This window comes from Ambystoma mexicanum, chromosome 6q (genome assembly GCF_040938575.1).
Source record: "Ambystoma mexicanum isolate Mex_15411 chromosome 6q, UKY_AmexF1_1, whole genome shotgun sequence".
NCBI lineage: Eukaryota > Metazoa > Chordata > Amphibia > Caudata > Ambystomatidae > Ambystoma > Ambystoma mexicanum.
In genome coordinates, this window is record NC_090937.1 from 447098757 (window position 1) to 447122596 (window position 23840).

Below are 23840 nucleotides of genomic sequence, written 5' to 3' on the forward strand. Positions count from 1 at the left end.
GAAAACAAATGATCCCTTGATCACCTTCAAATAGTTTATGCATAATCCTTTGAAATACTGAAGCAGCTGATATTAACCCAAAAGGTAGTCTCCTGTATTGGTACAACCCATGTGGTGTAATAAATGCTGTCAACTTTTTAGATTCTTTATGTAATTTTACTTGGTGATATGCTGAAGTTAAGTCGAGTGTAGAGAAATATTTTGAAGGCCCAATAGTGGACACAATTTCTTGTATATTGGGGAGTGGATGTCTGTCAGGGATCACGCTTTTATTAAGCTCCCTCATGTCCACACATATTCTCAGCTTGCCGGATTTTTTGTTAGCACAACTAATGGTGAAATCCACTCACTGGCATCTATCTTTTCAATGATTCTCTGATCTTCTAACAATTTAATCTCCTTCCTCACCTCATCTCTCATTGATAGTGGAATACTGCGCAATTTCTGTGCTACTGGAGTATGATTCAGTTTCATTTTAATCTCATGAACAAATCCGCGAAGACATCCAATTTCATTCCTGAAAATCCCTTTCGTTATGTCATCATTACTGATCTTGTTTTCTTGATTTCTCATAGTACCACTTTCGACTGAATACACCGATTCACTGGATGCAGCATCTAATCTCACTTTGAGTTTGCTTTGATGAGTCCAACTCAACAAAGGTGTTCTTCCTGCTTTGGTAATATATATTTTTCCATTTGCTTTCCTCTCTTTGAATTTGAGCGTGCCCCAAAACCATCCAATGACATCTATTCGGATTCCATCATATGCTCTGGGTCTTATGTCTGACTCATGCAGATATTCATGTTTCTTCCTGTCCCACAGATTTTGTGGCACTAGGGTATATCTGGCTCCCGAATCAATCATCATGTGCATGTCTACACTGTCAATGCACACATAGCCTTGAGACTTTCCATTTCTTCCTCATTTTCTTCACCTGTTATAACAAACACGCATTCCTCTCCATCCTCATCACTGTAATTATCACCTCCTATCCAATTTGTAGAGGTATTCTGTATTCTGCAGCATCGAGCATAATGTCCCTTGCCTTTACATTTCCCACATATAATTTTTAATGCAGGGCATTCTGCATTATCTGCCCAATGGTCAGTACCATCACATCTGAAACACCTCCCTGTGTTCTTCCTCCTAGAGTCATCTCCTCGTCTGCGTGGGCTCCTCTTCCTCACATCACCATTATTCGCTCTAGGATTCATTTTTTTTCTTTTATCATCATTCCAGGATACTCTGCCACCCCTTTCTGACTTGTATCTTCTACTGGTATTTTCTGTTATTACAGCTATGGATTCACTGTTCTTGGTCACGTTGGTTGTTGTGATTTTGTCTTTAGGAATATCATGTTTAATTTCAGTAGCCTGCAGCCTATTTTCTAATTCTTTGACGCATTTCTCTGTATGCTCGACTTCCTTGGCCACACGTAAAACTGTATCCAGAGCGGGATTATGTTCAGCCCATAACCTTTCTCTCACTTTGCTGCTCCTGCACTCCAACATGAATTGATCTCTTAATCTTTCATCTAACTGAGCATCAAAATTGCATGTTTTAGCCAGCTTCCTTAAATTTGTAATGTATTGTTCCACACTCTCACCTTCTTCCTGAGTCCTCTTCCCAAATTTATAACGTTCCAGAATCGTACTCCGTTTCTTCTCATAATGTTTGCTCATTTTCTTGACTGAGCGTGTTCATACACATTGAGATCAACATCTTCCTCAAGTGGTAGTTCTGGCAAGTTTTCAAATTTTTCTTGTCCTGCCGGGCCCAAACAATGTAAAAGAAGAGATTTCCTCTTCTCCAAACTGCAGTTCTGACCACATACAACACCTGCATAGTGCTCAAATGATTTGATCCACCTTTCCCAAGGGATCACTGGGTCCCCAACCTCCGACAGGAAAAACATGGGTGGTGGCACACTGTTAAAAGACATGATGTACACTTTGCTGGATGATAGTAAAAGGGTTAGAAGTTATGCAAGATATATCTGTCTTGCACACTGCAGTGTAGGTTCTTATAGTTACTTGAATTCCTTGCATAAATTTCATGTCTTTAACTCAGCACACACTTCTATATCAGTCTTGTGTGCCCTGTATCCTTATTATGCTGTACTTAATAGCATTAACCTTATTGTTGTTTGTTAAACCTCTTTGCAAACAGGAGTGCCCTCCTATACCATGCAATACGGTAGATTTGTCCAGGCAGATGATAGAGGAAACAACGTAACTGGGCGTGTCAGGACCCGGAACAAAATAATTAATATAAGCAGGATTTACCGACCACGATCGCGCAACCACTCACTGTGCTTTAAACGCTCCAGCGTTTGTCCGATTAGCATCCGGACCGAAATGAGGAACGAAACGGAGCGGCCACAGCTTCTTGACAGCTGCGCGGCCTGCTACACGTTCGCCGTGCAGATTTCACCGTTGGAGCGGAGCGGCTGCAGCGTAGGAGAGTTGCGCAGCCAGCTACGACGCTCGTATGAACCAGGTAGCACGGGGGCGGTGGGGCCTGTGAAAATCCTCGTCGCCACTTGGAAGTGGTTGAGGTAAGGACAGGAGACCTTGGATGAATATAATAACTTTTATTATCTTAAGTAATTAAATATATATGGATAAAGGAGTACGGATGTAAGGCCCCACCGACTGTGGCTGCAACAATCTTCTCATTTGAATGTCAGAACGTTCACCAACCTACGTCTCTGACCATTCCAACATTCTATCTTTCTCACACCACGAGAGCTCCTCGTGGATTCTCGTGATGAGATAAGACACACGTATACTACAACTGCCTCACAGGACAGGAAGTGGAGGAGCTTAATGACACTCCCCTGACTCTTGCTCTGCAGGGTGCCTGGCTGAAACCAGTACAGATTGAGAGGCTAGCTGTCCCCATTGGACAGCCATCCTCAAGTTTGAATGGTGCATGGAACATGATTGGGTGTACACACCTGATGTTCCTGGATGAATTCAGAGGTCCTGGAATAGAAACCAAGAGTCGACAACTGCAACAGAAGTATCTGAAGAGAAGAACGAAGCGAGACGTTGCCTCCCTTCCACCGACCGCAGGAGCCTGAGTGGTCCCTGCAGTTCTGACCTCACCACTCCAATCGACAGGGAAGATCTGAAGAAGACGACTTCCTCCCATAGACTGGTGGGACTAACCAGTCTCGACACAAATTACAATTTGTGCCATCCACTGAAGAGCTGCGACCCCCCCACCCCTACCCCCCAACTTCCCAACCCTCTCAGTGCCTGCAAACTCCCAATACCTGGGGTCCTGTATCGCTGTGCATCCTCTCCGGAAGCACGGTTTCCCCTGAAACCTGCGTCATCCTTCTAAGTCTGCAACAACTAGAGTCTGCTCCAGAAAAGTCCCCTCATCAGAGGCGAGAATCTGCAAAGAGTTGACCACCGCGACTACCGTCTGCCTCCCAAGCGTGCAAAAGGCACCAGCCTGGACCTTGAAGATCCGTTGCTGGCTGTCCTTCTGCTTGAGTGCTGTTGCCAGATCCACAGAGGTCACCAGGACCAAAGAAAAGGAGACCGGTTATTTTGTCACCTCACTGCTGGAACTACCTCACAGCAACCAATTCTTCAATCCAAGATACTGTCCACCTCTGGTATAACTTACCTGGAGCATGCCTGTGTGTTTCTGAGACTATGGGCGCTGTAGATAGCTTATATTTCACTGCCCTCCAGATCCCAATAGAGTACCATTGCGGTGGACAACTCATTGTACTCTAGCAGTAAAACCGCCTGCCCTAGGACACTGGGATATCCTAACCCCCCTGAATTTACATGTAACAACCGTCTTTACTTACCTGCAACTTTAAGGAATCCCTGCTGGACCCTTGCACTCAGAACGCTGCATTTTGTTCCTGTCTGCCTTTTCCCAGTCAACCTGCAGCTACTGGTGACCCAGTGGCCCAGCAGAACCCTGAGATTATTCAGACTAGACAGGGTTGCTGTTATAAGAGGCGTCACGAGATCGCTGGTTACCTTTTCTTCCTGGGGAGCGAGGGGATGAGGCTGCCAGTCTGTCGATGGATTTTCGCAAAGATGAAAGAGCAACGCGGGAAACCGACCCAACACCCTCCTGACAATAAATGACAGGATTGAGCTGAACCAGCTCCCAACGTCACGGGTAGCACTTCTCCGTATTTGCGTGACGTCAGGACAGTGTAAACACTGACAGAGAAGGCCAGGTGAAGTCCACTTCGGTACCAGCAGTTCGAGGGACAGATCTTCGGTAATTCCTCGGTGGTAGTAATGGCACAGATACCGGCAGGGCACAAGACCAGCAGAAAGGAAATGGGGAGGCAGACCATTCAAGGAGGAAAGGAAGAGTAGGGGAAGAGAACGAACACCCCAGGACCGGACCCCTTCCCAACCAAGGAATGGTGCAGGGCTAGAGAGGAACCCAGGCAGGGACCTACCTCACCCCAAAGACCAAGTACCAGACTGGAACCCAAAAGGGCAAGTAACAAGGCAGGGCAGGGCAAAAGGAACAAGGCAAAGGATAAGGAGCACTGGGCTAGTATGAGGTAGAAACAGGAACAGGACAGGAGCAGAACAGAGATTCAGGCAAGTAGGGCTCCTGGAGCGCAAACACGGAACAAACCGCGTTGAGACGCGTTGTGTCCGGGTCTGCAAAGGCTATTTATAGCCTGGGACCAAAGTGAGGCTTGGAACGCAAGCCGCTGTCACTGCGCATGCGCGAAACGTCGGATACTGACGTTCCGCGCATGCGCAGGACATTCAAGATGGCCGCGCCCAGGGAGCCGGGAGCCCGGACCGCGGTACGCCGAAGAGAAAGGCGCCAACGCGGATACAATCTCCAGGAGGGAGACCGCCGTAGCTGAGGACCCCGACCCCCAGAACAGGCGAGTGGCGCGCGCCGCGTGACAGTTGCACTGTTAAGACCAGATTGGGTTGAAGTTGCAAAAAGTTCTCCAGCATGGGGTCTGGCATGGATTCACATGCTCATGAATATTCCCCGTCGTCAGGCTGGGAATCCTCGGTAAAGAAAGAATCAGTATCAGTTTAGTTTCTGATCTCTCTTTCTTAGTAGTAACCAATCACTGATCTCTGGGTCATACTGCCCCCAGCCAATGACTGCCCTCTCCCTAAGCCCCGCCTCTGGCAGCCATCCTCAGATTTTTACCGCACGCTCAAGTGTTGGGAGTCCTCGTGTTTAGCTCTCGAGTTTTTTATTGCGTTTTCACGTTTTTTCAGGAGAATTCTCATTTTTTTCGGTTTAACCGAGCCTCAAGCTCCACCGTTTCTACTTCCGATAACGGGGACCCATTTCGGAATTCTTCTATGCCCCTCAAGGGTGAAGTTTTCGTCAAGTTTACACTTCTTGGAGGATTCCGGAAGATCTGCGGCCTACCTCAAGACATGGCCCAGGACAAAGGGAGCTCGACGCCTGGATCCAAGCTGTTCAGGAACTGCCCTGGATGCGGATTATATAATGTTGTCAAGGAGGATGAGCATTCGCGATGTGTCTACTGCCTCCATGGGGACAAGACGCACGTGGAGAAGGACTGTGCGTTCTGCAAGAACCTTTCGGAACGGACCAAACAAGATCGTCGTTCACGCCTCGCCACCTGGCTGGAGAAGGGCACAGCAAGCGAGAAGGCAAAGAAGAAGTCTGAGCGGGCTTCTAAGTCCTTTGAGGGCGCCCTGGCGACGGGGGCCCAACAGAAGGCCAAGCACCGCAAGTCCGCGGGCTCTGGGAGCGCTGAAAGGTCGGGCTCTTCGGTTGCCAAGCAGGGCGCTACTTCCCCGGCATGTTCGACCACGAGCCAGCGCTCTGGGTCTTGGAAGAGGAAGTCCGAGAACCCGGGGAGGCCGCTGGAGCAGACCCAGTTCATCTCGAAGGGGGAGCGAGGCATTGACCCCCCCCCCCCCCCCCAAGGCAAAGGCCCAGGACGCACTTAAGGTGGTGAGGGCCTTGATCCACCCGGCTAAGGCCTCTACCAAAGTGGTCTCTGCGTCCCTGGCGGAGCCGGCTGAGACTACGCCAATGGAAACGGACTCTGGGCCCAGAGTATCCCTGCCGCCGCGGAGGGAATCCTCTTTCCAGCCCATCGCTAAGACCCCCGTGAAGCCCCCGGCTGAAAAAGAGGGCGGGGGGGCCGGTGGCCGTTACAGACTTGGAATCAGCCTCCGAGGAGGAACTGGTGGAGACCGAGAGGGGCCTCAACGAAAGATCCATAGGACTCATCGAGAGGTTCATACACCTCAACGAGAGGTTCCAGAAGGTTCGATCCCAGGGGACGGTCCCTGCTGACGTGATCGATGAGGACGACGAACAGGGCCCACTGGGGCGGCCATCCCGTCCGTCGCAGCCATTGCCCGAGCCCCAGGATAGCTCGGCAGCCATTTTGTTGGCAATCCAATCCTTATGTACCGAGATAAGGACGAGATTACCACGCACCCCGACGGAGGAGCCAGAACCAGGCCCGTCGGGAAGCCCTCCGAACAAGCGGAGGAGAGTCCACCCCGCTCCACCTTCCGTGCCTGCGAGACCGGCGGACCCCTCATCCCCCTCGCCGGGAGAGGATACGGCGACGGATACGGGGAAGGACGACGACGGCAGCGATGACACAGCAGATATCCCGTCGTCACCCCCCACCGGGCGTCCCCAGCCGACGAGGTTGGCTCTTTCCGCGCCATGATAACCAGGGCATCCGAGCTCTTCCAGCTTCTGCCCTGAGGAACAGAAAAAGTGGGGGTTTCTGTACCAGCGACGAGAGGCTAAGAGGAAGACGGTCCTCGCAGTGCCTTTACTCGATGACATCTGGGACGAGGGGCTTGCTGTCCTCAAGAACCCTGCCACGACACCCGCCAAGAGGGACAGGTACGAGAAGAAGCCCACGCAGGACTCGGTCGTCTCGGCCGTCTCGGCAGTGGCTAAGAAGAAGGCAGCGGGCGCGGCGGCTTCAACTTCCACCTCCCTGCCGGACACCGAGGGTAAGAAGTTGGATTCTATGGGACGACGAGTCATCTCGTCGGCGGCGATGACGATTAAGGCGGCCAATGCCTTAGCGATCGTGGCCCGCTACGACAGGGAGCTCTGGTTCAAGATAGCTCCCCTGCTAGATTTCCTGCCTGATGACAAAAGGGCGGAGGCCCTAGAGATTCTGCAGGAGTGCGAGGTGGCGTCGGATCACGCCATTACGGTGGCAACGGACATTGCCGATACCGGATTTCGCCAACTGGGCAACTGAGTTTGCCTCCGACGACAAGGATGGCTCAAGGCGACAGACTTTCGCCAGGACGTCCAAACCAGAGTGTTGGACATGCCGTTCGACGGCAACAACCTCTTTGGTAAGGCAGTGGATGAGTCTACAGGCCATCAAGACCGACTCGGAGACGGCCCGGGCCCTTGGGGTGCTTCAGCAGCGACGGCCCTTTCGGAACTCTGGAGGCAGACAGGGTGCCTCCAAAGGATCCAGCGGTGGCTCCTCCACCTACCGACAGGCAGCCCGCTCCTCTTCCCAGTAGGCCTACAGAGGTCGCGGCAAACAAGGGGGTTCCCGCCGTCGTCGCCAAGGCGGCAAGGCCGCCTCCAAGCAAGACTGACCCGGCCGTGTTGTCGGGCCCCCACCGAAGCACCCCGGTGGGAGGCCGGCTGACGAAGTTCGTCAGCGTGTGGGAGTCCATCTCAACCGACCGTTGGGTGTTAGACACCCTGGCCACCGGGCACTCGCTGGAATTCCAAAAGAAGTGCCCTCGCATTCCTCCCGTGGCCAGGAAGGAAAATCACGTCCCTCAACTGCTGTTGGAGGTAAGAGCGATGCTCAAGAAGGGTGCCATCGAGCTCGTCCCCAGAAGGCTCCGGAGTGTACTCGAGGTACTTCCTCATCAGGAAGAAGACGGGCGGTTGGCGCCCCATCCTGGACCTGCGCCGCTTAAACAAGTACATCAAGGTGCAGAAATTCAGGATGGTCACCCTCAAGCACGTGCTGGGACAGCTGGAGGAAGGAGACTTCCTATCGTCACTGGACCTGGAGGATGCTTACTTCCACATCCCCATTCTAAGAAGGCACAGGAAGTTCCTCAGGTTCGTGGTTCAAGGACGCCACTACCAATTCAGAGCCCTACCGTTCGGATTAAAGTCGGCACCCAGGGTTTTCACCAAGTGCCTGGCACCAGTGGCGGCGCGGCTGCGCCTGCAGGGGATCCACGTCTACCCCTACCTGGACGACTGGCTAAACCGGGCAAGGTCAAGGGAACTTGCCGTCGATCATATGGCGAGGACCGTCCGGTTGCTCACGGAGCTGGGGTTCTCCAACTACCCCAAATCCCACCTGGTTCCGTCGCAAGTAGCACTGTTTTTGGGGGCAAAGCTCGATACAGTAGAACAATTGGCCTCCCCTTCAGAGGAGAGGACCAAAACCATCCTGGGCAAGGTACGGCGACTGTTAGCCACGGATGTGGCCAGGGTGAGGTCCATCAAGTCCCTTCTGGGGATGATGTCCTCATGCATCTACCTTGTACCCCTTTGCAGACTTCGGATGCGCCCGCTACAGGAGTTCCTCGACGCCCGCTGGTTTCAGGCGGGGGGCTGCTTCGAGGACAGGATCCCCCTCGACGAGTTCCGTCGGGCGATTCTATGGTGGGGCACCCAGGCTCACCTCACGACGGGCACAGACTTTTAAACCCCGGCGTTTCAGGAGACTGTGACTACGGACGCCTCTCTGGAGGGATGGGGGGCCCACACCGGAGATCTCCACGCAAGAGGCCTTTGGCTCCCGGAGGAGAGGTCTCTTCACATCAACATCTTGGAGCTCCGTGCAGTGTTCTGGGCGCTCAAGTCGTTCCTCCCGTCCCTCAAGGACAAAGTGGTGAGGATCTTCACCGACAACACCACCACAATGTTCTACATACGGAAGCAGGGGGGCACCAGATCCCCAGCCCTATCCAAAGAGGCCCAGGATCTGTGGCACCGGGCTGTCGCCCAGGGGATGTTTCTGGTTCCCTTCCACCTGGCAGGAATAAAAAACACCTTCGCCGACTCACTCAGCAGGGAGCTATGCTCGTGCCACGAGTGGGAACTGCGCCAGGATCAAGTGGATCGACTCTTCCAACGATGGGGCAAACCCCAGATCGACCTGTTCGCGACGGCGACAAACTCCAAGTGCCAGAGGTTCGCCAGCAGGTTCCCCCAGCCGAGGAGCATGGGCGATGCCTTCTCGTTCCCTTGGGACGGCTTGTTTCTATACGCGTTCCCTCCATTGCCGTTGTTGCTCCGCCTCATCAACCAGCTCAAGAAGTCCAGGTGCAGGATGATCCTCGTCGCACCGGCGTGGCCGAGACAGATCTGGTTCCCGGACCTTCTGGACTTGTCAACGTCCCCGCCAGTCAGGCTGCCGGCGGACGCGGATCTTCTCTCCAGAGAAGGAGGTGCCATTCTACACCACGACCCACAGTCGCTGAACTTGCAGGCCTGGCTCCTGCAGCACTAGAATTTGGAGGGTACGATATCCCGGCTGATTGCAGAGAGGTTCTTGCAAAGGCCAGGGCGTCCTCGACTCTCAAATGCTACGGTCACAAGTGGAAGAGGTTCTCTGTCTGGTGCCGTACACAGAAGATTAACCCTCTGCGGATTACTGCCCCTCAAGTGCTGCCGTACTTACTGTCGCTGGCCAAGGCTGGACTGGCTCACACCTCCATAAAAATACATCTGGCTGCCATCTCCCTATATACCAGGACTACGGGACGGGCGTCCTTGTGGTCTCATCGACTGGTAAAGGAATTTATGAAGGGACTATTCCGATCATTCCCACTGGTGAAGGCCCCTGCCCCGGCGTGGGAACTTAATGTGGTGCTGACCAGGCTCATGGGGGCCCCATTCGAGCCTATGCATTCGGCGCCTTTGAAGTTCCTGTCATGGAAGACCGCGTTCCTCGTGGCCATCGCCTCTGCACGACGAGTGGGAGAGATTCAGGCACCATCTTGCAAGCCTCCATACTTGACTTTTCATGATACGAGGTTGGTGCTGAGGACGCACCGCTTCTTCATGCCCAAGGTGCCGTCGGACTTCCACCTCAACGAGCCCTTGGTGTTTCCAGTTTTCTTTCCGTCGCCTTCGACGCCGGCCGAGAGGACTTTGCACTCGCTGGATGTAGCTAGAGCGCTGAAGTTCTACGTGGACCGCATGAAGAGTTTTCGGAAGACGTCACAACTGTTTGTGAACTTTGGGTCTGTGAATCAAGGGAAGGCTCTCTCGAAGACTTCCATTTCCAGATGGCTCTCCGGCTGCATTATGCATTGTCACCAGTTGGCAAACCGACCGCTGCCCGGCCGTCCGAGAGCCCATTCGACCAGAGCGATCGCTGCTACTACGGCGTTCCTGTCTGGTGCGCCCCTGCTGGACATCTGCAGGGCTGCTACGTGGAGGTCGACGCACACCTTCACAAGATTCTACTGCGTCGATCGGGACTCCAGGGAGGAGTCCAGGGTCGGCCAAGCTGTGCTGCGCAACCTGTTCGCTTAAGGTGAGCCTGGTGAGGAGGGAAGGGATGCTTAATCTTGAGTTGTTGTATTGCTTGATGTTGAGCCTGTTGCCACCTCCCGTGGTTGTGCATGTGTATACTGCTATGTATTCTTTTATTCATGAGCATGTGAATCCATGCCAGACCCCATGCTGGAGAAGGAACAAGTTACTTACCTGTAACTGTTGTTCTCCAGCATGGGTCTGGCATGGATTCACATGCGAACCCTCCCGCCTACCCCTCTGCGGCTCTTCACTTGGTCATACTGCCACTTGGCGTGCTACCAAATCTGTGGATTGTTGCCAGAGGCGGGGCTTAGGGAGAGGGCAGTCATTGGCTGGGGACAGTATGACCCAGAGATCAGTGATTGGTTACTACTAAGAAAGACAGATCAGAAACTAAACTGATATACTGATTCTTTCTTTACCGAGGATTCCCAGCCGGACGGGGAATATTCATGAGCATGTGAATCCATGCCAGACCCATGCTGGAGAACAACAGTTACAGGTAAGTAACTTGTTCCTTATTAAGAGTTTGGAAAGTTTGCATGTGTTTCCAGTTGGTTTAGAAAGTGATCTTTTTACTGAAAAGGCAACTACACCCAATGTGTACTATTCTAAGAGTAATGCAGGTATTCTTATACTGTTATACTGTTTGTTTTCTAGTACTTACCCGATTGTTGAATTACAAGTGTGCCTTAGCGTATATAATATCTATGTTGATATAACTTCTATGTGTTTAAGTCTTTTCTTGAACCAAGGTATGCTTTGAGGTCTTTGTACGTAGCTATAGCCCATCTGCACCCTTAGACTACGCCTGGCTGCTTGTCCACCCTACCAATCCCTTGGGTACTTCAGGCTGAACCCTGTTCACCCAAGGTGGACTTGACTAAGTTTTGTCACGGACAGTAACTTTTTCAAAAACCCCTAACACTCCTGCATTTTAAACCGAAGTTTGCTGTCATACTGAAATTGGCACTGAGCCGCATTACTTCCTCTGGGAGAACTTTCAGTACATTTGCAAACTCCACCTATGTAGTAAAAGCCTGCTTTGTTACCATGAACTCTGCAGAACATTGGTTTATAGCATATGGCTGGACTAACAACCGTTATTAAGTGTTGATGTTGCCTTATACCCTGTCAAAATGATATGGTCATCATTTCTAACAACTGCCATTCTCCCTTCCACACACTTTAGCTTCTCCTAGCAGTGCTGCTTTTGAAACTGTGTAGCGTGGTGTTTGGCCCATTTTGGACACCAAACTGATTGTACATTCATATATATCCTTTTACTATTTTGATGTGCTTGATGCATATGTGTGGCTAAATAGAGTATTCTTGTACATACCTGTCTGGACAGTCTTGATTGACAATGTGTTGTGTGCTAATTGCACTTTATGCCAAACATCACATCTCCTTAGTCAAAGCCTTGCGTCCTAGCCTAGTTATCAAGTGAGAGATTGGTTAGACTTTTGTGGTAAACTTTTGCAAGTCTACGAAGGTTTGCTTTTCAGAACCTGATACCACTAGTGATATGATTAACGAAATGCAGACCCTCCACTTTCTGAGGAAATTCAGGTTTTGGGGGGAAACCCAATTGCAGATATGCTTTTCTTGGGTCTATAACTTGGTGCCCTGGGTCGTTGCCTGCAGGTAATGCTCTCCACCTCAGGGGGATATTGCTTAAGTACCAGTTGCTAAATATAGTGACTCTTGAACTGGTAATATTTCGTCCACTTTCCCCCAAGAAGATCAATCATTATTTTGTTTTTGTTTCACACACCCCACTTTGAGGTAAAAGTGTTAATGTGCTGGCTGGTGCATGGGGCGGGGGTACACAGGCTATGCCAGGTGTGCATGCCAGTGTTTTATTTATGAATGCATGCAGTTTACAGTGCACTGTCCTGCAACCATGGGGTTTCTATAAGGAAGGGGGACAAAGCACTATCTGTACAAGTCTATATGGCGAGTAGCCTGTACACAGTTTTATTTTACTGTGTTGTTCATCGTATTAGGCACCCTTGGCTTACTGTTTTTGGGCTCCCTACATTTCTGATATATTTTATGCATTTGTATTTTTCAGTGATGGAGTTATCAGGGTGTTTACAGAGTCTTTGCAGCGAGTGGCAACAGCACAGGAAATAAAAGATTTTGAGCTGGAGCTTTCTCAGTCAACCATTGACCCTAAGTCTGAGGACATAGGTGACATTAATATAGAGGAACTCCCTGGAAGAGAACACCTGGATGAACCTGGTATAAAATCAAATTCACATTTCTTAAATTGAGTGAGTGTTTTTTTATTGTGTTGCTTACACTCTGAAAGTGGCTTGTTGACACTTGTGTGACTGTATGTGCAGAAAAAAACTCCAGTTTTAACAATCGGCAGTCGAGCAGTTCTCCATAGTACCTTCACAGGCGCGTTAATCTCTTATAAGGCAAAGTATGCAGTCCAGGATTCAATTCTCAATTTGTTTCCCACTTGGCTGGGACTATTAACACAGGCAATAATTGAAAGTGTATTTATTTGGCTTTCAAATGCAATTAATCTACATACATGAACAATGAACCCCAGAAGGTACTTTAAAGGGGAAATTGGAGTTATATTGGAAATAGCTGAATTGATAACTGTGAACCACACTAACCCCCGGTCACCACGGACCTGCCCATGGTGTACAAACACTTGTGGCCTTTCTCTATACAAATGCATTTTGGGGATAGTATCTACGACAATCAAATTTGCAGACACTTTTGGGAATCTTTAAGCTGAATTTCTGATGGACACTTTATGGTGATGTGGTGGTTACTCGGGAGGCTAGGCCAACTTCCAGAGTTTGGAAGGCTTTGTGTATTGCGCTTAAGATCCAAAGAATGTCTTCTCTATCATGTAAAGCGACAATCTCTAGAAATATGGTGTAACAAAGGGGTGTCCACGCAAGTGTGTCCATAGTGCTCACATAGAAACACAGATGCATTTTTGATTTTGAAAAGAATCGATGCAATTAATCTACATACATGAACAATGAATCCTTAACGGAGTGTGACCACAAAAAGAGTTGAAACTATAATGCTACAATTTTCTTCAATTTTCAGATATCCTGTAGACCTACAAACCATCTGGCAGCAAAAAAAGAGAATCTGAGGACAGAGTGTAAAGTAGAAGGGGGGAAAGATGATTAGGGAGAAGGGAAAGAAGAGACTGTGGAACACTGTAAAATAATGAAGGTATAGTTTAAATGGTATGAGGAAAGAAGATGGGGTGGAGGATGCTGAGGAAAGTATCCGTATGGAAGGATAAGAGGAGGATTTGGAAAAAAGGATGCTGTAGGAGGCACAGTACAGTGGGACCAAGGGAATGAAGGGCAGTTAGCGTTGCATCCCATTAGGCCTCTGAGCTGTAGCATTGAAGCACTAATCAACTCCATCGTGTCTATAAATTGTGTAATTGTAAGCACCCAGAGGTTTCAATCTGTAGTGCTGAAACCAATGGCAGCATGCTAGCCTACCCCTTGCCATATAGTGCAAGGATATAAAGGTTTATTTGCCGATAAACAATGTAGAAATTGGGCCTCATTACGACCCGTGCGGTAACCATGGCGCTAGTAGCGCCATGGTTGCCGCCGGTATTTTACGGATTCCGCCATGGTGAATGGCGGAATTACCGCCCCATTCCAAGATTGGCGGGGCGGTAATTCCCCATTCACCATTTGCCCTTCCCCATTCCCATTTTTGCCCCCTTAGGCTCAATGGAAATGGGGAAGGCCGTAGTTACGGTACCGCAAATTGCAGTACTGTAATTACCTCCAAGGTCCCTTTGCGGGTCCAATCCTTAAGTGCTGTAAAACCAGCCGTTAAGGTAGCGACCCGCAAAGGGACCTCGTAATTAGGTGGCAAGGGGTTAACGGCGCCGCCACCTTTTACGGCGCTGTTAACCCCTTACCGCCTGGGTCGTAATGAGGCCCATTGTTGTATGGTGAACAATGATTTGTGCAAAACCTGGGCTGCATGTATCTTTGCTAGTGCTCCGAAATGTGAATGGTATAATTCATTTTGTATGTCAATGTAGGCAAGATTTTAATTTTGGTAATGTCTTTTAAGAAATGTCTTTTGTGCATCTGTTGAATTTATGCTTTCAGAAATTGAAGGACAGCAAAAGCTTGGTTCCCCAACAATAGGAAGTAAAGGGTGCTGGGTAACGTATTGCACCAAACCGAATATATGTATTCTGGATGGGAGAGTGCCAGGAATTGGAGAAAAATAATTGCATAACAAAGGATCATTGATTTCAGCTCTATTAACCTGCATGCAACAATCTCAAATGCTTTCTTTTCTGGCACTTCATCCAGAATATTTCTATTGTTGGCTATGACTGGTGCGTGTTAATGGACCATTCCAGATATCAGCATGCCGGATAACGAATCTGGCTGCACTTGTTGCTTGTGAATTTATTCTGGGTACATAGACAGTTTCTTGCCATTAGCGTTTGGACCCAGAATTCTCCTTATTTTTTAAAGTTTAAAATGTTGGCCTCATTCACTTTCTGTAATAACGTAAGTGCCAAGGGCGAGGTATCTCGTCCTTGGGATTACCCCCCTGTTGCCAAGGACGAGCATTTAAGGGGTTAATGAAACGGACAACGTTAGAAGGCATTGAATGGCGAAATACCAAAATCCCCAAAAAAGGCCTTGGCACTGAGGGAAAATCCATGGCAGTTAAAAGGTTAATAGCTTCCATCTGTTAACTTAAATCCCCCATGTGGAGTCTCCATATTTCTTCTGCTTTTGGGTTTGCTTTGGAGCTGCTACGTGTTTCTCAGGTAAATGTGTATTAGTGTAGGAGCTGGAGTATTGGAGGTCCTTTTTCTAGGAATGGCTCCCATATGTTCGTAAATTGATGTAGGAGGCCTGCTTTGGCTGCTGTGACTTTCTCTGTGATCAAAATGCCCGAAAGCTTGGTCCACCAGAGAGTTATGGGGGGGCCTTCGACTGTTTTCCAGGTGCGGGCTATTGTGATTTTTCCTGGCCAATAATAGCTGTGTCAGAAGCTTCGCGGTTTTTCCGGATCTTGGGTAAACCCCTGGGGTTGGGGCGCCAAGCAGAACAGTTTCTGGTTCCATGGGGATCGTCACCTGGGTAATGTGTTGTATAGTGGTGATGCACTGCAACCAGAAGGCTTTTACTGTTGGGCAGGAGGTCCTTTTAAAGATTGCATGCAACTTTAGAGCAGTAGTATGAGAGACGCTCCTTTTTAAAAAAAAAAAAAAAATCTATTTTCGAGGTTCCCAAACAATATCCGGGATCAGATTATGGGAGAAGAGATATGGCAAGGTTTGCCTGGCTTCGCTCTCAGGTTTCTGTGGATCGCCAAACCTAGGTTATAACTGATGCTTGTCGCAGCACCATGTTGCTGCATTTTCTGTGACGGTCATATAAGCATAGAGGGTTAGGAATGCCAGGCATGGGGCTACAACACTTGGTGGGCCAACCACAATATATGGTTATTTCGGCCTACATATGAATAAAATCCCAAAGTAAAACTTGAATGGGTGATGGTAACAGCTTGGAGCATCAGAAACATTCATGATGTGGGTTATTGCTTAGTTGCCCGTGTATAATCTTGCAATTTGCATGGTGAAGAGTTTCTGCCATTTTCTTAGTTACTCCATTTCTCTTTTCACTGAAAAACAGACCGATTAAATCCCAAAACAAATATTGATGTAAAAGATCTTGCAACCAGAAAAGCTATGGAACAAGTCACTGCACTGAAACCCTAATATATTGATGGTAAAAAAAATCGGAGCTTCGCTTTGGGCAAAGCTTGACATGAGTTGATGTCTGGCAAACGTGTATCATAGACTTGAGAAGTGGTTTATACCTTAATGCATCCTTCTTGACCGAAGCAAAACGAGACACTGGGCCTCATTACAAGTACTCCGGTCCGGAATTAACACTGCCGGTAAAACCATACCGGCACCGTTTCCATGTCCGCGCAATCATGACCCGCGGCCCCGGTAATAGCACCACCCTAAACCGCCACCGCGGAAATAGGGTTCCCCTTAAGTCCGTCTGCACGGAAACCCCTCCGTTACCGGCAACACTAAACACCGTGAGCATCACAACTAGCGCGGACACGGAAATACCGGGAAAAAAATGGCGGAAATACCGTGATCACGGTGGCGGAACCGCCGCCACCGCGAACATGGCGTTATACACTGCCTGCTGAACTGAATCAGGGCACAGGTGCACCAAATCAGCCCAGCTGGACCTAGCAGGCCACTGGGAGCCTACAAAAGGGCCACACCCAGCCCAACACAACACAGAACCATGCAGGCAGCAGGTCTAGTAGCACTGGGACTGGGCCTACTCAACCAACAGGCAGTACTGCACATGGTGGCAGTAATGGCGCAGAGGAGGAGGCGTAGGCGGAGGAGGCGCAGGCGGCAACCAGCCAACCCTGCAGCTATTGCAAACCCCATTGCCCAGCCAGCCCGACCCCGCCGCCAGCCACCAATACCACGCATCAGGGCCTCACCCTGGAACCTCACCCCAGGACAGATCCACACCCTATACCGGCTGGACCGTGCAACTATCCTGCACATCACTGCCATGATTGAGGACAACATCAGCAGCCTAATTGACACCCCCACCGCCACCCCCCCCCCCCCTCTTGAAGGTTGTCTCAGTTCTGCATTTCCTTGGCACTGGCACCTATCAACACACGGTTGGTGAGCTGCACGGCATATCACAACCGTGTTTCTCAAAAATCCTGGTACAGGTACTGGATGCCCTGTTGCGCCATGTGTCGGAACACATAGCCCTACCCCGCACCCTCCCCGAGGTCATTGCCACCAAGTTGGCCTTCCATGCCATAGCAGGCATGCCAAATTGCATAGGCGCAGTTGACTGCACCCACGTCGAGCTGACAGTACCACATGCAATTGAGGCGGTGTTCCGCAATAGGAAACAGTATCACTCTTTGAATGTCCAGATGGTTTGTGATGCCATGCAACTGATTACACACTGCTGTGCACGTTTCCCAGGCTCATCACATGACTCAATGGTACTGCGGAATTCCACGTTGCCACGGTACATGGAACGCTATGCCGGACAAAGCACATGGCTATTGGGTGAGTACAGCTGACGATGCTACAACCCTGTCGGAGTGGTGTGTGTGTGTCCAGGCCAATGAGCATTGTGAGTGTGCCGCTGTGACCGCACATTCCATCTACCAAATACACAGCGGATGCCAAACATCATGAAGGAAGACATGACAGGGCACCACAATGTGCCCGTGCACACGCTGCCACAGCCAATCCCGTCACTGTCCCATTAACCCTGTGCCACTGCAGACACCCACCCTCAATTGAAACACTGCCCCAAAAAGCACGGGAGGCGTGTAAATGAGACGACGTGTATTTACTACTTCCGTACAGTGGAGTCACTCTGCCATGTGTGGACAGCACTGCACCATGACATGCACACAATCAAATTTCACCCGCAGGGCACAGTAAACATGCAAGTTAATGTGTAGGCCCATATGCAGTCAGCGACATACCTCGTGATGGCCGAAACATACCTCCAGACACTGCATGGTACATATGCATGAATGAATGATGATACAAGAATGCACAGCAGCAGATGAGGACATGATGCCACAAACACTGACATGTTCCCCCATCTACATCCCATGTAGGTGATGCGGGATATGCACTCACGCCATGGATGATGACACCTGTACGGAGACCAAGGAACAGGCATGAAGAGGCATACAATAGGGCACATATCCGCACACGTGGAATGATTGAGAGGACATTTGGGCTGCTGAAGGCCCGTTTCCGCTGTCTGAGCAGATCTGGCGGATCACTGCTGTACAGCCCAGTGAAGACGGGCAAAATCACGCTCGTATGTGCCATGCTGCACAATATATGCCTGCGCAGGAACATCCCAATGCCACCAGACGCAGATGAGGAAGATGGGGATGGAGATGGGGATGGGGATGGGGATGGAGATGGGGATGGGATGGCACCGCCTCCCCCTGGGGGTCCACATGATGGCCAGAGAGCACGGGATGCCCTGATTCGCATTTACTTTTGAGTCACAGCACATTCACAGAAATGCACAAACATGGTGACGACAATGAATTAATAGTTGCACTGCAAAATAAATGATCAATGTCCACACATGTATGTCTTGATTTGAAATGGTGATGTATTGATGTGATAACAACAGGGAAGAAGGTGCATTGGTTAGGGAAGCTGTACACCCGGGGCCACCCACCACCCAAACGTGCCCACCCCCACCCAGAGCCCATTGTCCAAACCCCCAAAACTACCTACCCCACCACCCAAACGTGCCCACCCCCACCCAGAGCCCATTGTCCAAACCCCCAAAACTACCTACCCCACACCCAAACGTGCCCACCCCCACCCAGAGCCCATTGTCCAAACCCCCAAAACTACCTACCCCACCACCCAAACGTGCCCACCCCCACCCAGAGCCCATTGTCCAAATCCCCAAAACTACCTACCCCACCACCCAAACGTGCCACCCCTCTCACACCCTTGTAGTCCACATGTGTCCTGCACTGCCCCACACACATGCCATCACTTCCGCGTGCGCTTCTGTGCCTGTGCAACCTTGCCCGAAGGACCCGTTAGCCTACTCGAGCGCCTCCTTGGACTGGCAGTAGTGGAGCTGGATGGGGTGGTAGTGTTTGATGGGCCAGAATCTGGGATTGAGGGCATCCGTGCCAGATTTGCCTGTTGGCCAACCAACATGGCCTCTACAAGCCTGGAGGTGTGGTCGTTGCCCTCCCGCACATGGCGTGCAAGGGTCACTATGGTGCTCGCAAAGCGTCCAATGGACCTCGACAGGCGACGCACTGAGGCGCTGTAGCTCTCCCTCTGCAGCCTGGATTCCTCTAGCTGCCTCTCCACCAGCTGGGTGAGGGTAGCCTGCTGGTCCTCCATCCGCTGCATGCGGGCATTCAGTTCGGCCATGGATGGGGTGGGCGACCTCATGGGACTCCCCAGTGAAGTGGGGCTGAACCCCAGCTCATGAAAGGAGCCCAGGTCTTCCAATGTGGGCATCTCCCCCTGTGGCCCCGTTTCCGAGTGCTCTTGCGGGGCACTGTTATCACTGCAGGCCGCCCCCTCTGCAGTGCTGCTGCCTTCGGTGTTGTGTTGGGTGTCCATGATAGGTTCCCGTGGCACCTGTCTAGACTCAGCCAGTGTGGAGACGGTGGGGATGTCGGTGGTGGTGGTGTGCCGCACATCTGTAGTGGCTGGTAATGTGGCCAGAGGTGCAGAACTGCCGGCAGCATCCTCCTGTGTGGTGGCGGTGGCTAGTGTACTTGCCGATGCAGATTGGCTGGCCTGTTGTGCAGTATCACTGTCACTTGAAACGGCTGTGGGGACACAAAGGGCATGCAATTAGTGTTGTTGTGGTGGCAGATGGGTGCATCACATGCGTCATTAAGATTGTACATTGAATAGTGTTAGTCACATGCATCTGATTGCTGGTGTCTGCATTCAGTGATATTGGTTGCCATACGGATCATGATGGGTCCTTTGGCCCACACATGCACTGCCTGGGGGGGGGTTGTTAATGGGTCCTTTGGCCCACACATGCACTGCCTGGGTGGGGGGGGGTTGTTAATGGGTCCTTTGGCCCACACATGCACTGCCTGGGGGGGGGGGGTTGTTAATGGGTCCTTTGGCCCACACATGCACTGCCTGGGGGGGGGGGGGGGTTGTTAATGGGTCCTTTGGCCCACACATGCAGCACTGCCTGGGTGGGGGGTTGTTAATGGGTCCTTTGGCCCACACATGCACTGCCTGGGGGGGGGGGTTGTTAATGGGTCCTTTGGCCCACACATGCACTGCCTGTGGGGGGGGGGGGTTGTTAATGGGTCCTTTGGCACATTACTCACAACTGCATATTTACATGTGGCATTCATGTTTGGGCACTTACCGGCATCTGCAGGTGGGCTCACTCCTGCCTCAGCCTGCCCGATCCCATGGATTCCCTCTAGGTGGAGGACGCTGCTGCAACGCTCCTCCCATGCTTGCAGCCTCAGTGGGGAAGGGGGTCCTCCGCCTGTCCCACTGCTGCGTTGGCGGTGCGTGGAAATGAGGTTGCGTACCCTCAGCCTCAGGTCGTCCCAACGCTTGTGGCAGTCCTTCACGCTCCTCACTGCCACGCCCACGGCGGTGCACTTGCGTGCAGCTTCGGCCCACACCTCCTTCCTCCGCTGCTGTGTGGCACGCCGTTGGTCGGCGCTGAACAGCATCTCAGCATTGTCCACAATGTGCTCCACCAAGACGGTTAGCTCCGCCTCGCTGAAGCGCTGTTTGCGCTGCCTCTGAGCAGGAATCCTGGCAGACATGCTGGTGGTCCCTTTTGGCTTCTCAGAGTTAGGATTGTGCTTGTGCTGGCTCTGGATGGCAATGGATTGTGCTTTTATATGATGGCCGCCTCTCTGTTTCCTGTTTTGGCGATCATGGTATTTCCGGTTCTGTGTCCGTGGTGGCGGAGGCGGAAACGGGTTTAGCGCCACTTGTGGCTTCGTTATTTCCATTTCCGTGGGGTTTTCCGTGACGGCGGTAACAACGTTTCCGAGTCCGTGTGGTGCGCGCGACCGACAGCGTGTAATCGGACGGTTTTTCCGCAACCTTGCGGACACGGAAACGTTTTTACCGCCGTCACGGATTTTGCACGGTCCCGGACTGGCAGGTTGTAATGAGGCCCACTGTCTCTAATCTGGAAGACTGTCCTAATCACCAAAACAATGGCTGATTTATAGTGCTCATTAGACCCCAAACCTCTGTCTTCAATAGCTGAAAATGACCCGACTTGTGTGTGGGAGGCTAATATTGGGGTCTAGTAAGCGTTATGCAGTTTATCTTTCTAATAAGCCAACAAAATGTGACACGAGGGAGACGGTTCAACTTTTTAATGGCGTGAAAGTGGTTGTGATAAACCCATGTAGGGACCTGCAACAGAAAACAGTGTTATCTAAATAAAAAGTGTGAAGATAGGTTGATAAGGGTTTGGGCTTTTCAATATGGGAGATCTACAACTCCACTGGGAATGAAGGTCGTTCCGGTCTCCCCACTAGGGAGATTTGTCACGTGTCTTCTGGTGAGTGCTCTGGAAGAACATCCGGTAGTGTGTGTACGCAGTGTTTCCCTTAAGTTACATGCAAACCAAACGAAAGAAACAGGATTATACTTTGGGATTTGTTGATTATTTGATGTCAGCATTATATCAACACAAAACTTGATTCTGTGAACGTTTAACTGGAACTCTAGAAAGGCAGATAAAACATGAATTTGAATTGCGCTCACATCATAGAGATTTGCCAAGACAGTAAAAGTAGAATGAACAATATAATACAGTGAAAGATAATGCAGCAAATTTCCTATATATTCACATATAAAAAACCAATGGATTTTGTGACGGATAGTGGGAATTTGTTGCTTCTACCGAAGGGGGAGCCTTCCAAACCCCCATGAGGCTTGGGAGGTGAGCCTGCATCGCAATACCTTCCCTAGGGGACGAGGCAAGTGGAACCTCGCCGGGAGAGCCTCTCCCTCTGGGGACAAGGACTCATGTTCCTGAGGGCGTTGCTTGGATGGCCACGTAAGGGGACGTGCTCTAGAGGAGCTCCTTCGATCCTGCAACGATCCTGGCGAACAAAGTGCGTGTATGGACACCTGTCAGCTTGGATAATCCACATCCTTGCTTATGAATATGGCAGCTGCACTCGCTGAATTTCTGGTGCGTGAGTGAAGCACGGATGTAGAGATATATATATCTGCTCGCAGCGAGACCCGGACCGGCGAGCGAATGGCGGCGGGAACAAAGGGAATACTGAAGATCGCGAGTGCGCCGCACTGATGGCATACTAGGGACCCAGACGGCACCCGCATCGGATCTCAAGATCCTTTATCAGCTGTAGACCCGGAGGGGCCGTGGCGCTGGAAGGCGGAGGAGGAGCACCGTGCTGCCCTGACTGCTTCTGTATTGCGAGCTGGAGACAGCGCACACCCGTGGCAGTGCGCACCTGGAGCTAGCGCATCCACAGACAACAACGGAAAAGGCCCGCGGACGAACTGGGGGGTGGCGATGGGCCAGCGAGGTGGTCGGATCGGACGTCGCTGGAACGCAAGCCGGCTACATAGTAGCAGCGCACCCTGGGGAGGATCAAACTAATGTTGCGCTTGGAGCACAGGGCGTGCTTGTGAGCTGGCAACAAAGTAACGAGAGACCCTGGTTCTAGCGGGAGTGATCGAGCGGACACAGCAGCACTTCAGAACGCTGCGGATCAGACTCCAGACATACAGGGCACGAGACAGATCCTGCCTGTAGACTGAGTGAACGCTCCACACGCCCTGAACATCTGTAGGCAGGGCTGCCTGTGAGGACGACGGTAGCCGGACCTGGGAGAAGTGCTGGAAACAGAGGACCAAGCACGACCCGGGGGATCACCTCCTGGAAACACGGGAGATAAGGGACAACACAGCGCCGGGTGGCCCCCGTAGAGACCAATCACACTGAGCAGGGGGATCTAGGCCTGACGTTGATGGGTCTCTATTACGAAGCTAATTTGTGATATTAGCTAGCCCCCGAACAATCTTAGATGACCCCCCTGAAACTGGGCACGAGTGCACAACATCTGGTACTGCATTGTGTCCTGGGTGGCCTTGAGATCGACGAGGCGCTAGATAAGGGGGTGCAGTGGGGCAGAGTACGCACCAGTGCGCTAACCACAGAAGGATTCAGAAGGAGCCGGAGCCACGATACCAAGAGGGCACAAGCACGTGGGAGGAGACGGCCCATTCTGGGTGCGAGGCGAGCGACAAGGACACGCATCGCATGGACTACTGAGAGTGTCTTGGTGCCACGAGGACATTGGTGCATGTGAAGGCGCGGCTGGCTTACGCCCGGCCGACATAGCAGGATGTCCAGTAAAGTTGTTAGACCCAGGATCAAACGGCCCACGATGGAGGCCTATGCCAAGTCGCACCCAGGGGCTGAGGGGGGCAAGAGCAAAGAGACTCCCACGACAGTGGCGGAGATGCCGGGCACGATTCAGGAAGTGCTGGCGGTGATTGCGGACTTAAAGGTGGCATGGGAGACTAAACTGGGCTTGGCAATGCAAGAGCTGAAGGAGGGCCTGGACCTCAAGATTGGAGCGGTCCAGGAGGAAGTGAACCTGCTGAGACAAGATGTGCGAACGATCGCAGAGCGCACTGGGGCCTTAGAGAAGGAGGTGGCCCCGAACACGGCAGCGTGTGCCGCACACAGCGCGGAGCTCCATGC

General features: G+C 51.3%; 1 protein-coding gene across 1 annotated transcript in view; it reads left to right on the plus strand.

Annotated features, from left to right (window-relative positions):
* Positions 1–23840, plus strand: part of PLAA (phospholipase A2 activating protein) — an 801260-nt gene that overhangs the window by 351788 nt on the left and 425632 nt on the right. The window contains exon 7 of the mRNA XM_069630922.1: positions 12602–12771. Within this exon, the coding sequence (XP_069487023.1) occupies positions 12602–12771 (170 nt within the window). The remainder of the gene's footprint in view (positions 1–12601; positions 12772–23840) is intronic.